Source organism: Aythya marila (genome assembly GCF_965140915.1).
Source record: "Aythya marila genome assembly, chromosome: Z".
NCBI lineage: Eukaryota > Metazoa > Chordata > Aves > Anseriformes > Anatidae > Aythya > Aythya marila.
The window spans coordinates 85,403,558-85,418,846 of NC_139080.1; the positions used below are offsets into that span (position 1 = coordinate 85,403,558).

Here is a 15,289-nt window from a genome sequence, read left to right on the forward strand (position 1 = left end):
CTCCGAACCCCTCGCCCCTCTCAGGTGTCACCCTGGTCACAATATCACGGGGATGTCGCGACATGTCCCCGCCACTGGGTCCCGACGAGGTTGATTTCAGACCCCCCCGCCCCCGAGGAGCTCTAGCCCCAAAAAGACATCGATCCGGAGAAAAAACCCGTGGACCCCCGGCCGCCCCTCTCGCCGTTACCTCTCCGCACGGATCGACGCCGGCAGCGCCTCCGCGCAGATCCCGCGCATCTTGCGCGGCCGTGCAGCACTGCTCGCGCCCCCCGGGCGTCCCTCCCCGGCCAGGGGGGTCCGCAGCTCCGCCGAGCATCCGCGAAACCTCCCCGCAGGCTCCACCCGTCTTATTACCGCTGTTATTTTACGCCGGGGTTAATCGGGATTAATGCGGGGCGGTGGGGAGGGCCGCGCACCCCGCGGAGTGTGGGGGAGTGAGGATGGCACGGGGGTCTGGGGGTGAGGGAGCACCCCCGGGTCCATCACCCCACGGGGGACTTTTGTGGGGGAACTCATGTGTTTGTGGGGAGCAGCCCCCGGCGGTACCTGCGGGGGGTCTCGGCGCTGGGACGCAGGAGGCGGGATAAGCTCATCTTTATTTTGGCACGGAGTCCTCGGGGGGACCCCCTGCGCTTCGCAGTTCCTTACAGAAGCACAACCCGAGGCGAAGGCGCGGGAGGGAAAAGCCCCGAGTAAAGGGCGGCTGTTACAAGCAGAGATTTTTTTTTTTTTTTTCCCAAAAACTTTCAAATAAATCCGTCACCGCGACGCTTGGCACCTCGCTGCCTCCCCCGGTGCAGGTCAAAACTCCCCGGGAAGAGCACAGATACCCCAAATGCGTCCTCCGACCGGGGAGGAAAGGCCGGGGGCTGTTGCACACCGAGCCCCCCTCCCCACCTCCCCCCGCCCCCCCCAAGCTTCAGGCTCCCGGTACGGTAAACCCCGCAAAAAGGAGGATTTCGGCTCAAAACTGGCCAGTCGTCCGCCCCGTGCACCCCTGAGGGTCTCTGCACCCGGAGGTACCGGCGCCCTCCCCCTCCCCCAAATAATCCCCGTCCCCCAGGTGAACCACGGGGAGCATCCCACGAGCGGGGGTCCCGAACCTACGGGCACCTTTTTTGCCTCCCCGCTGCTAACCACATCGGAGGCGAGGCCGGCACGGCCAGTGAATAATAATAAAAAAAATTAGATCACTCTAATTTCGCATAATCAAAACGAAAAGAGCTTAATTAGCGTGCTCGCAGGCCGGGCACGCTGTCAGGCACGTCTCGGGATGCGCGGCCGAAAGTTGCCGGCACCGAGGGCGGTGGTGGGGGGACCGGGGGGGACCTGAGGAGGACCCAGGAGGGACACAGGGGGGACAAGGGGGGTCCAGCCCGGGTGGGGATGGTGTGAGCAGGGAGCCCAGGCCCCGGTGATCACCACGGGACAGCAAGTCATTACAAATCCGGTGTATTAAAACGGAAGCATCTTTGCATTTAAAAATAAACGGGAAAATGTGCCCCCTTTTTCTTTTTTGTCTGTCTCTCTCTTTTTTTTTTTTTTTCCTGTCATATTTCACAGTGTGATTCAGGCATTTAATGAATAGGCATTTTTTAAGTGGAGCTTTCAAAAGGAAGATAAGATCCACAGATAATGCCATTGATCCGGCAGGAGGAGAAAATCTCTACAACAAAGGGGCTTTCCCATAAATCGGGACCAAACTTCTTCGACCCTCCTACCGGCAGAAAATGAAAGACTGAAGAGTTGATCCCACTTGGTCCCAGAGAAAGAGAAGGCGACTGACTCTGAAATCACTACCGAAATCACGGGCTTGTTAGCACTTCTGAGTTAGAGCCCTCTTTAGAAAAGAGTAATTTGTGTTTTGTTCTGTCTCAAACTAGAAGGAAGCAGCAAAAATCCTGCAGGCAATGGGACCACGACGATGCTGTTAAATTCTGGCATCAGCCTGGTGCAGGGCTATGTCAGGGCAATTAGAGCTGCACCACGCTGCACTGTGCAGTACCACTGTCAGCCTTAATCTGCGTGCTGATGGGCAGCACGAAATCCAAGTTACAGCCCACAGGAAGCACAACCAGTGAACCCATATTGCTTTGACAGTTGCACTCATCTAGAAATAATGCAAAACGCTATTTAGATGTATACATCACGACCCTGTGCTCTAGGAAGAAAACAATCTAATGAGGGGCTGGGAGACTGCTTGCAGGAAGCAAGCAGTGAAGAGGTTTCCCCCTCGTCCTCCTTTTACAATTCTTCGTATTTTATTCTGTTGGAGCGCCGCGTCGGGGTCGGCTTCACCGAGCTGTTCTTTGCCTCCAGGGCTTCGCTGAAGAACCTGAAGATGGATGGGAAGCTCTTCCAGGAGGTCAGCTCGTGGCGCTCCGTACCTGCAGAACAGAGGGGACAGAGTGACCGGGGGATGCTGCACACCGCGGCTGGCCCTGTGCCCGGGGCATCACAGAGAAGCAACAGCAACCATCCACATCCATTTCCACATCCACATCCGCATCCATATCCACACCCATGCTTGTGTGGGAGTCGCAGACCCTGCGGACTGGGAAGGTGAGGACCCTGCAGCATGGTGACAGCACTACCTCCATGAAGAAACGTTTGCTCTTCAGATCTGGAGCACCTTGTCCCATTTTTTTTTTTTTTTTTTCTTTTTTCTTTTTTGCCCAGTACATGTGTTTTGGCCCAATACATGTGTATTGACCAAGAAGGGACACCAGACCCTAGCAGCACTGCCTTCCTCGGCAGACCCATACTTGATGAACCCATACATGATGTGCGGGCAGAAAACAGGAGCCTTTCCACTTACCCACACACAAATTCAATCATACCTCATCGTTTTGGAGGGAACCTCTGTTACTTTGCAAGCATTTCCTTGAATGCCTCTCACATTTGCTTTATTAAAAAAAAAAAAAAAAGGCAGCAAAGCAGCCCCCAAATGAAACCAAGATGCACGCCCCCCTCCTGCGGAGACGAGGAGCCAAACGTGGTGGAAGAGTTGGGATCTCTTCCTGGATAACCCAATTATGCGGGGATGCTGCCGGGAAGTCTCTGGATCCTGGGCCTCCGTTTGATACTTTAACATTGTTAATGATAATTCTTTAGTCTGTAATAGTAGGTCATTGCTATGGTTACTCTACAATGGTGCAACACTTCGCTTTCCCCTTCAGCTATTCGCTCAGACCCGGTAACCACATTTGTTGCTTAGCAACAGTTTTGTGACAGCATCACAATCTGGGGGTGACAACAATGAAGGACACGGTGGCCCTGGATGGCCCTGGAGGGGATGCCACCCTCCAGGGATGCTGGGCACAGTGCCGCCGCTGTGGTGCCCCCATGAGACCCTCATCATCCTCGCGGGATGCATGTCCTCAGCACGGCGCCTCTGTGAGGAGGCCTCCGGTGGAGGCCTGGACATTTGCCTCTCTTCCCCTGCATGCCCAGAGGCAACCAACCCATGATTTCCCCAAAAAAAAACCCTCTGCAGAGAGTTGACTGCTTCCCACACAAAGAGACGCCTGCCTACAAAGGCAAAGCACGCTGCACACAGACGCACATTCCCACACCCCCATCTCCCATGTTTGTCCTAGGGAGACAGCTTGTGACACCTAGTGCAAATTTCCTGGGGCATCTTTCGCTCAAACACTCCCCACCTCCAAATCCATCCCACCATTTGCAGGGTGACGGAACAAGCATGGGTTTTATGGAGGGGTGCTCCTTTGCTGCTGGGCTTCCTTGCACTCCTGTGTCACATTATGTTCCTTCACTCTTCTCTTCCTTTTCTTTCTTTCTTTCTTTCTTTCTTTCTTTCTTTCTTTCTTTCTTTCTTTCTTTCTTTCTTTCTTTCTTTCTTTCTTTCTTTCTTTCTTTCTTTCTTTCTTTCTTTCTTTCTTTCTTTCTTTCTTTCTTTCTTTCTTTCTCCCCATTTCCTTCACTCTGCCTCTCTCTCATCAACAACATTCCTCCTTTGTGAAAGGGCCATCCAGAAACAAAAAATGGCAAAACAATAAGTTTCAGAAGCCTCCCCTTCCCTTTCTCAGCCTTGCCTTCTCCCATGCACTCTCCTCCTTCCCTCAAGAGAGATCAGGCTCACATTCACTGGTGTTACTGAAACTGATTAACCTAAAGCTTTCCTGTAGCAACCCCTCTCAACCCACCCCTCTCAAAAAACAATTCAAGCTTTGAATCTAGAGGGACTCAATGATTCAGCGGTCTAAAGCAATTTTAACACTTCCTATTTTCCCTTTCCTAGTAACAATCTCACTGACAGATGAACAATTTCCCTGGTGATAAAATCACTACAATGGCTATTTAGTTTCTGGGATTATGATGATTCTTTGCTTGATTAATATTGCAATAAGAAAAGCTTGCCAAGTAACTGCCTTGGCCCTTTACAGTCATTTAAAGGTCAAATTTTGTCCTTACTTATTCACATTCAACTACTACTAAAGGGAGAGCCCTAAAAATTTAACACTGCACAGACTGTGCATTTATGATTTATATACCGAAGGCTTGGAAAATTAGACAGAAGGAAGAGGAGTTATGTCCTCAGGGTGATGACAGATTTGGCCATAAGGCTTTCGCCAGAGAAAAAATATCGTTGATGAATGCAATCTCAATCGTGTATTTAGCAGTAGACAAATCTAAATTAAATGCATGAGAAGCCATCTATTTTTTGATTGAAAGAACCGTTTGTGAGAGTCGGGTAATACGAGGTGGCTGTACTACAGCTGAGATACTCTAAGGTATATATCCTCTTGGTGCCTGCTAATTTCGATGGCTGTCATTATAAACTGCACGATGCGGTTAGGCAACGACATTCATTCTCGGAAAAATCTGAGGAGCACGGTGCAATGAAAGGACATATGATGGCCGCCAAGTGTGGGAGACAGCTTGAACATCCTAAAACAAGCCAAGGCTGCTGCTGCTGAAGAATCACAGCCATTGATCCTGCCTCTCCTGACTCCGCAAAGACCCGGAGGGGCAGCCCAAGGGCTTCCCGAGGACCCGCATAGGAACGGGAGCTGAGGGAGCACCAGTATGGCATTGCTGGACAAAATGCAGGAGCAGCCAAGGGTCTGAGAGAGGACTGACCTGCTGGCTGCTGGTGTGGAAGGAGGCAGGGGAAACGGTGTTGTGTCAAGTTCAGGGCACTGCGGGGGAGCAGCGCCAAGGCGAGGGCGGATCCGGCAACCAGGAGGGAAAACGAGCAATGACTAATGCAGCGAACGGGCTTCAGAATCAATTTACACATGGCAAGAAAGAGATACTGACAGCTGGAAATAACGCAGGCTTGATGATACAGTTGTTGATACAAAAAATCAGGTGAGGGAATACTCGCTAAAATTTAATATACAAATCACTGGGTCTGGATGACATGCATCTGAGGGTCTTCGGGGAACCAGTTAATGAACTTGCTGAACTACTAGCAATTATTTCTGAGAACTCATGCACAATCAGGTAGGCACCAGAGGACTGGGGCGGGGGGAGGAAGAAAAACAATGCTAATTTGAGAAAAGAAGGATTAAATGAAATCACCACACATAATATTTACCTTTGAATATTATTAAAGTAAGAGATCGACATTTAAAAAAAAAACAACCCCGCAGGTGCCTTGAGGAGAACAGAAGCTGTAGAACAAAACGGGCTCAGATTTCACAAGAACAGATAAAAAATGAACTCGCCCACTTCACTGAACCACGGAATCTAGCAGGCAGAGAAGACAGGGCCATGACCACATCCTCCTGCACAGCCCAGTCAGACACCACAAGTGCGGGAGGGATGTGGGGCATCACCTGCAGCATAGTGCCACCACCGCGGCACACCTTGCCTCCTGCATGCCCACCATGCCCGTGGCGACCACCACAGTGTCCACAGGTTTCTGGTCCCTTGCCTCTGGGTGGGCTGAGACTGTCTGAGCTTCTTGGGGGCTGGCTAGAGGGCTTTGGAAGAGAAATAATAGGTGTGGTGCAGGGCTGGAAACAGAGCTGTGGTGTCGCTGAGGGATTGGTGTTAGGACTTATGTCTTCTAAACATGGTTATTAGTGATCTGAGAGAATAATGGTAGCACTTATTAGTTAGCTGGATGAATTAGCAGGTGATACAAAGAAGAGGACATGAAGAAAAAGAAGGAAGAGAGAAGAAATAATACTAATATTGACACTAATATTGATACTAATACTGATACATACTAATATTGATACTGCTAACTCTAACACTAATATGAATACAAATTCAAATTATTAATATTAATGCTAATGCTATTGCTAATAAATGTTAACACTAATATACTAATACTGATACGGATACTAATAAATGCTAATACTAATATTGATACTAATACTAATGCTAACACTAATAAATATGAATACTGATACTGATACCAATAATTACTAATACTAATACTGATTGTAATATTGATACTGGTACTGATACTGACACTAATACTAATATTGACACCAATACTAATGCTAACAATAACAACAGCAATAACAACAATAACAAAAAAAAATAATATAAACAAAAATAGTTAATAACAGGAGCCTAAATGGGCAGGAAAAATGGAAGAGGGAAAAAAAGGAGCTTGTATAGGTGCCTGTCGAGATGGCATCGTGTTGCGTGTGAGCACGGAGTGGGTGACCCCGGTGCCACGCAGGCCTTCCTGCTTGGGAAGTTTTTCCGCTGAGACCAGCTGCGATGCTGGCCTTGGCTCCGGCCCCTGAGGAAGCAGCTCCTCCTGCAACACCATGGCCTTTGAAATGAATTAAGGGTGCTCTGCACCTCAGGATTTAGCCTCTGATGGAGCAGGCAGCGTCACAGCTCTCCATGAAGCACCTTGCATAGTGAAAAGCTTCCACCTGGCGTCAGTGGGAGCCACACCGGGAGGACCCTCGCTGCTACGTCTGTCATCCCAGGCACTGAGCCACACCTGTACCAAGCCTTGCCAAGGCCTCCTCCAGGGCTTCTGTGTTTCCACAACACAGAGGAGCAATGCCAAATGCACAAAGAGATGATGATCCATGTTCCCTCTGGCCTAGGGAGGTGAATGCAGTTCACAAGGCCTTGCTGGAAAGGCCTCTCTTTCCTTGTCACGGTATCTACACACACAGAGTCTTGATCCTTAATGTATGCCATTGTGTAATGGTGTAATGATGCAATGATGCTGTCCAAACCTGCATGTGTGCATCAGGAAAAGCAGTATCCTACCTGCTGCACCCGTCTTTTCAGATGTTCTTCCCTTTCCCAGAGTTCTAACCAGGAACTTAACTTTTTAACCCCTGACTCCATCAGACGTTATCCAGAGTGACAGGTTTAACTATTTTTAATTCATAAAGTTTCTGCATTTACTATTTTTGGAGAAGGGTCCCTTGGATCTGCACAGAGGAAGTGAAATGTGCTCTGCAGAAATTACTGTGGCTGCTGTGACTACTTTGCTCTACTGAAGTAAATCTCCAGATCTGAAACCCCAAAACAGAAGATCATCATCAGGAGATCAGAGCATCATCAGTTGTTTTATCAGGAGATTTAACAAATGTGTTTGTTTAAAATCATTATGCACTTCTGACAGAGAGCACAAGAACTTCAGCAAAAAATTGGGGAAGAGTCCATTAGCTCAAGAGGTTCGAGAAAGGATGATCTTAAGAGCTTCTGCATATGCAGTGGACATCTCAGTGGTGAAGAAGTGTTAAAAGCTTAAGCAAAATTAAGAGAGAAGTCATAAACCAATTAATGAAATGGAAGCAGTGATTTCTGTAATAATAATAATAATAATAATAATAATAATAATAATAATAATAATAATAATAATAATAATAATAATAATAATAAAACCACACATGCACAAAAGAACAAAACCTTGGTGTGTTTAGTTTGGCTTAGATGTAATAGTTTGTGGAGTCATGGACATGATAATAATCTAGAAGTGTCTTGGTAGGGAAATGAATTCTTTGGAGGAACCATGAGGGAAGAACCAGGCAAAGCTGGAGGAATGAAATACAGCTTAAGTAGAGGGCTTAGTCCCACAGTAAGTTGTTTTAGATGGAATGTTCGTGTGAGAAAAATCGTGGGAAGCTGTTTGGCAATGCCAGAGAACAGACTACACATACTAAGGCATGTTATGCTTAGCTATTACCTCCTGTGACACTGACAACAGTGTTTACTTTTGTTGGACATTTATTATCTGTAATATCTTTACTAGAATGACAGAAATGGAGCAGCAAGAATCCCACCAGCCCAGAACAATGATTACCTCTGAACCACCCCCTCCCCCCCCCCTTTTTTTTTCCTCATTTACAGCACATAATCAGAAGCAGCAAGTGGTTTGGAAAGGTAACAAAATATTTAACAGCCTCCTCTCACCCTGCACACAACTGATGGGAAGACTCGTGCAAAAGCTGAGTCAGAGCAAGGTTTGCAAAGTGAGAAAGAGACTGGGAGCCAACACACCACTGCAGCCATCATTTCCACCACTGTTCATTAAATATTAAGGGCAGTCCCAAGAGCATGGGTCATTTGTTTGCTTCTCTGAGCACTAACCGGTCAAATAAACCAAAGTTGTAAGGTCGCTCGCTTCTGAGTGCAGGTCAAGTCATTTTCTTTTGAGCATGCGTTATAAAAAGGAAAAGAGAGCTACTGCGTTACAAACAGGAGGAATCACAAACAGGTTAGCAGCTGAAGGTGCAGGATGATCAATGTCATTTAAAGAGATGGAAGAGTTTCAGAAACCCAGTGGTTTTAAGGGACTGGTCCTGGGCAGCAAACTCGTCCTATTCCTATTTCTATATGGACACTTACATGCAAATCTCTATCATCACCATCTACAGACATTTCTACATCTATCTGTATTTATATATGAACATCAATATTCCTTGCCTGTCAAATATGAGATGGGGAGTTCACTTTACATCACAGAAGGTATTTTGGTGGTGAGAAAGCACCTATGGAAGCTGCAGGATCTCATTGCATTAAGTAGCAATGGGTCAGGCAACAGTCTCTTGGGAATATTACAGGTATACCTGAAAAATTGCACATGTTCTTGAATTTCTTTCCATCCAGCCCTATTTTTTAATAGTTTGTGATTTTACCAGCTGTATTTAGACAACCAGTAGCACTGATTCTATTTGCATGGTACATCATAGCTCTGAAACCTGTTGATAATACACATCAGTGTAAACTTTTTAGATGTAGGTTCTTTTTCTTCTATCATAAATTAGAAAACAAAACAAAACAAAACACCCAACTTTATAAAATTGTACCCAAGAGCACAAAGTAGTTAGTATATGAAAAACATAATTTTCTCCATCAGGGGAAAGGAAAGTTATAAGTAAATGAAGTTTTTACCTGTTTAAAAACCCTGCACTTCCCAAGAACACTCATTCACCTGGCTTCTTTGGAGACCTCTATAATACCCATATTTAAGCTTCGAGGCTCCCACAGGTTATAAACCTGGGAAACACGATGGCTCTTAACATGCAGCCGCACCGTGACAGCAGTCAGTGGCCTCTCCTTGTCCTGTGCTTCCCAAGGGAAAGTCCAACAGGGGTTTCTGCGGCTGTGCTCACCATTGCTGTGCTTTAGGGGATGGGCAGCAGCCAAGACTGGGGCTAGAATACTACTCTAGTGCATGCACAGCACTTGACATTTACACCACATCACGGCAGTACCTGTGTGCTCATTTAATTCATGCCAAATGAAATACTGCAGGGCAGATTTAAAAATCTGAGCTTATTCCAAAATCCCAAAGCTTTTCAGTGATTCTGGTGCTTACAGGGCGGAGATGTGAAGTTACACCCCTCGCTGGCAAGCTCTGCTGACGTGGGAGAGCACTACTTACGCAAGGAGTTTCATTGATTAGAGCAGGACCGGGTGTGTGAAAGGACCGGCGCTTAGAAAATAGCTACTCTCTGTGATGGTGTTTTACGATTATTTGCTCCTAAATAGTAATTGTACCATCAAACATCCGGATGGAGAATTAATTATTGGAAATAATTCAGAAAATGCTGATGTAAGCTTCCTTCAGTGAAGAACATCGCAGATTTGTAAAACCCACCAAGCAAATGAAATTATGTAAATCACCCGAGGAACAGCTGTACCAGCAGCATGAGCACGAGCCGATACGGCTTTGGCGCTCCCAGGCACGCACGCAGCCAAGGCGATGCTGTGGAAATGGCAGCGCTTGCACCCAGAGCAGCGAGGAAGGGCAGTGCTTTAAAATCCTGCATTATGTGACGGTAAAGACACCCTGCCTAATAAAAATGGAAGAGGGCCCTTAATCACCAGCAGGATAAGCACAGACCTGCAATTGCAAAAAAGCAATTATAAAGTAAAACAGCTGAATATAATTTTCTCCCCTTACGTGCCAGAACTGGAGTGGATGCCAACACTGGCAATCACGGAAGTGAAGGAGGTCTTTCCAGGGACAGAAACGGCCCCGTGCTGAAGGAACAAATGGGCCATGAAGCGCTGCAGCAAATGCCCAGTGCTTTTAGGATTTCAGCAAGAATCTGAATTCAAATGTCGTAAGCCTGTAGTGCATAAATGAACTCCTGCTGCCCCCATCCCCCTCGTGGAAAATGTTCATAATAAGGAGCATTTCAAAGGGTTTTTGTTTTCTGAAATTTCTGCTTGGATTATAATGTCCTGTTGTATCTTTGTAGGCAGAGGATTACAGTCAACATGAGCCCAGACTATATTTGCAGGTGCAGGAACAGCATTTTATGTACTGTACTTTTACAGTTAAGTTCAGAGGCAACTCAGTCTTGTGCTTCCTGCCACTGGTGCTCACACAGCACTCATCACTGTAAAAAAGCCCTGCCTTTGAAAGGAAACAACCCAACCCAACCCAACCCAACCCAACCCAACCCAACCCAATCCAACCCAAGTCAACACAATGCAACGCAACCCCTCCATGGTGTCTCCACCAGCTCCCAGTCTCTGCCTGGTCTCCTGGTCTTTTTTTTTTTTTTGGCTGAGTTTGTGCTGGTGAAGAAGAAAACCCCATCAATGTAGATGCACTGCCTCTGAGACACTGGCGGTGCTCCTGAGGGAAAGCTGAGCAAAACACATCCATAATCCTGCTGTCTGTGGCTGCTGGAGGGTGGGAACAGGGCAAGCGATGGGGACATCCACCCTCTCTCCTGCCGGACACCTGCTCCAGGTGCCACAAGCTGCCAGAAAGGACTTAGCTCTTTGTGTCAAGAGGTGAAATTTAACAGCCTAAACCCAAATGATCCTGAGCATCCTGATTCAGCTGCTCAGTGCCCCCCGAGGTGTCTAAGCTCCACTGACACCTCTGCGCCTGACCTTAGAGCTTGTGCCTTATTACAGCACTGCCTCTGTATATGCTCAGAAACACCTCAGGCTTGACAGGGCAAATGCTTTCATGGGTCTCAGGCAGATAGAGAGGCCCCTCCGTAATGCTCAGTACGTACACAGGCCTCAGAGGGAGGAATGCCCTCTTCAATCCTTCTTTTTTTCCCAACTTTCTTTTCACTCCTTCCCCATTTTAATTCTGTTCAAGACACCTGTTTGTCCAGGAGGAACTTCTGAATTCCTCCCCCCAAACTTGCCCACCTCACAGCTCTTCCCAAACCCTTGTCCACCAGATGTCCCTTAATTCCTCCTGGATCTCATCCATCCATCTAGACCATCTTTCCAGTCTCTATGGCTCCTAATTCCTTTTTTTTTTTTTTTCCTTCAAACTGTTCTCATCAGACCTTCTCCTTGAAAACACCTCACTGGAAAACAGAGACTGAGACATGGTTTTGCCAGGTTTTTTAAAAACATGGGCACAGGCTGCACCTACCACTCAGGGATAGTGGTGAGACAGAAAAATGAGGGCACGTCCACGACAATACAACAGCCCTACCCTGAATGTTATGACAAATGAGCAGTCAGTCTTCTATGTGAGAATGATGGTTTCATGGGAAATTTAGTACAGTTTTTAGTGACTTCATGGAAAGGAAACACATCTGTGTTTGTAAAATGCCTGGAAAATAGAGCTGGGCTACCAGAACGCAAAAAAAGCATAACAAAAAAGATTTTAAAATTCAAGTTTTGGAGTCATGGACAGGTTCTCTGTTCATTCTGCTAAAATTTGAATTTTACCAAGTAATTACAAAAAAAAAAAAACTCTATGGGAGAAAAACTGTGAAAAAATTGCTACGGTGGGAAGAAGACAGCGCTGTTTCACCAGTGAATTCACACTGATACAGTCAGCATTAACCTTCTTATGTAAGCATGACCTTTGCTGGTCATTGCGAACGAACATTCTTGAGAAAGGCAGGGGACTGAACCCAGACCGCGAGATTTCATGGGCAATGATCATTGTTGTGGGTCAAGTACAGCTGTGCTGCAATCATGAAGTTAATAACCTCTCCCACGGCAGCTTTACATACGGCTGTCTCCGAGGAATGCTATTTCTGTAACTCACAGCCTTTGGAGATGCTATTTATAATTTATAACCAATCTGAAGCGCAAAGATTTTTTCTCTCCTGCAAGTCCCAGTAATCAATACAGGTCTGCACCCATCACAGTCCCGTTGACGTGAAGTTGATGTGAAGTGGGTGAGCACTGTGGCTCAAAACCACTATGGCCACCTGCAGCATCTGGGCTGGAACCGCAAACAAAGGGGAAGGAATGCTCTGTTCGGGTGCCATCTCAGCTGTTTAGTGTCACAAACTAAATTAATTGCATATTTGCCTCAGAGACACTCAGAAACTTGAGTTTTTCTGGCATGTGTCTCATGGACTTCAGGCTTCCACGCCCTAATTCATAACACATCAGGAACTGGTGTTTGATACTTGAAGTGTCCGTAGCGTGGAAACCAGCAATTTAAGACTAAGCACTAATTTGCAGAGGCTTTGCAGATGCGAATTAAACTAGATTTAACTAAGCTGAGTAACATTGCACTTCCCATGACTTAACCTTGGAGACGTCATCAGAGGGAACATTCAAGATTAATGACCACGGAGCTGCACCAAGAGCACAGCAAAGCATAGGGCATCAGGGAGGGAGGGGAGACGTTGGTGACTGTACCTGAGATGAGATGAGAACACATACTGTGACAGAGGGGGGATGACCTCCACCAATGCCCTGCCTGAAATCCCCTTTTCTTAGGTGGGCACATGCATGGAAGGTTGGTCTGCCACCAGCAACAGAGCCTGGGATGAACGTGGAAAGGTCAAGTTTGTGGTGGAAGGAGGAAAAAAAAGACAAAAAAATAAACCCTTTAAAAATGGAAGACTCTTGCTCTGTCTTTTTCTGGCTTTTCTGTGGCTGGAGTGAGCTCATCAGGACCCAGGGACCAGCATGGGGAAGGACAGATGTGGATTTCTCCTGGAGGAACTGCAGGTCATGTCCTGCCTTACAACCTTGGGAGAAGCACAACGGGCCTGAAAGCAGCCCCCAAAACACATCTTTCTGCTAACACGGTATTCATCATCCAATCGAAGAGCTGAAAAGGTTGTAGCCACTTCAACACTTAAATAAGCTCCCTTTGGGAGACCATATTTATTCCAAAATGAGGACTGATTTGCTACTGCCATTCATATATATATATATAAATGCCACCAAGCTCCAAAGCTATCTTCTAGCTGACATAGTCACCTCCATTCTGAAGGAACAATGTTTGTTTTCCCTACCAGACAGAGAGAGGGAAAAAAAAAAAAAAAGAGAGAGAGAAAATAGCAAAGCTTAATGACCCTGGTGCATTTCCAAATGCAAATTCTCATTTTGAAATACTGTCCTGACCTAACAATTGACCTTCTGATGTGGAGTCTTATGACAGAACTGGTGCTCCTAAGTCAGGCTCACAGAAAAAGCAAGCAAGATCCTTCATGTCATGGTAGGGATCTTCTGCCAAGAGTTCAGTGGGTGCTGAAGAAAACTTGAGTTTAGTCTCTCTCAGTGAGAAAGATGGTAAACCTCAAGAACTGGAAATGAAAAAGCAAGAACCTGCCAGGAAAGTATATTTGGAAGTGGAAGAGAGATGAAATATTTAAATGAGTTTCAAAACTTGTTTCAAATTGTTTTCTTTTCCTTACATTGAGGATCTCTTTTTTTTTAAATTTTTTTATTTTTTTTTATAAAATTAAGACAGAATGGAAAGAAGTTGTCAGGGTAATTTCTCTCTGAAGAATTGCTGAACTGGAATTATGTCATCTTGCATTAAAATTATCAGTTATTGCCACAGTTGGCCCACAAATATTATATTAAAAAAGCAGGAAGAAAATCACTAAAATACATTTGGGGAATTCTTTTGTTTGTGCCCTGTGCATATCTTTTAATACTTATTGCTCCAATTTGGCTTGGTTTGTCTAAAACACTGTAGGCTGTTTTTTCAAAACAAGCCTAAAACAACTGTTGATATATTAGGGAAAAAACGACATGGGGAAAAACAAGATTGAGGTGGGAGCTGAAGTTTGTCTAAATGAGAACAATATCAGCATGCACAAATGCACAGACAAGCACAGTTTGACAGTCACTGCTCATAAAAGATCCTGCAAGGAGTTAATATGAAAACTAAATCTCCTGTAGAGGGAAGTTGGAGGGGAGCTCATATATAAGCACTTAAGGAAAACTTGCGCCGTGGCTGGAATATATATAGCGCATTCCCCATTAGTCTAGGGATAAATGAAATGTAATAACCACGATATATTGCTATATTAAATTAAGAAAATATTTTTTTCAGTCTTTTGCAAAAAGAGGGAATCTATGACTGACTAAAAAGCAACGCGCTTTCCGTCAACAACATACCCATCTGTTTTGACACGCTTTTCAGAGCCAGTACCAAAACGACATGAATGCTTCACATTTTGTGCCTCTGTAGCTGCACTACGTGACTGCTCCTCCCCGCAGGAACCTCACCGAGCCTTGCAGTGCAAATCCTCCACATCTCCAGATGCCCCCAGTGGATTTTCCACTGAAGGCCTACGGGGTTGCCTCCGAGCTGGGAAAGGAAGGGGACGTGCAGGGCTTGCTCCCATATGGATCGCTCCTTTGTGAAGCCAGGAAAACCAGTCCCTGCTCAGAAAACACTGCCCCAGGCTTTGCTCTGTGCACAGGGGTCCTGCTCGGGTCTGGGGGAGAAGAGTGACTCTCCTCCATGCAAGGAGCCCCCATGCACCATTGCACCGCATTCCTGGCATGTGCCAAAATGCCCCCGCTGGGGCAGGACCATGATGGCATCTGCCCCATGGCCCAGGGTTTCTGTCACTGATCCGAGTAACAACCACCTCAACTGTGATAATTTCCATATTTTCTGTGTTTCCTTTAATAG

The 15,289-nt window shown here is 46.2% G+C and overlaps 1 protein-coding gene across 3 annotated transcripts in view; it reads right to left on the bottom strand.

The window, feature by feature from the left end:
* Positions 1-1,016: 1,016 nt before the first annotated feature.
* The window catches only part of ARB2A (ARB2 cotranscriptional regulator A), a 253,767-nt gene continuing 239,494 nt past the window's right edge, over positions 1,017-15,289 (bottom strand). For 2 of the 3 annotated variants that reach the window (XM_082783042.1, XM_082783043.1), the window contains exon 11: positions 1,018-2,390. In XM_082783042.1, coding sequence (XP_082639168.1) covers positions 2,248-2,390 — 143 coding nt within the window. In that variant the 3' untranslated portion in view covers positions 1,018-2,247. Of the gene's footprint in view, positions 2,391-15,289 lie in introns of all 3 variants that reach the window. The other variant, XM_082783044.1, reaches the window with a different exon arrangement.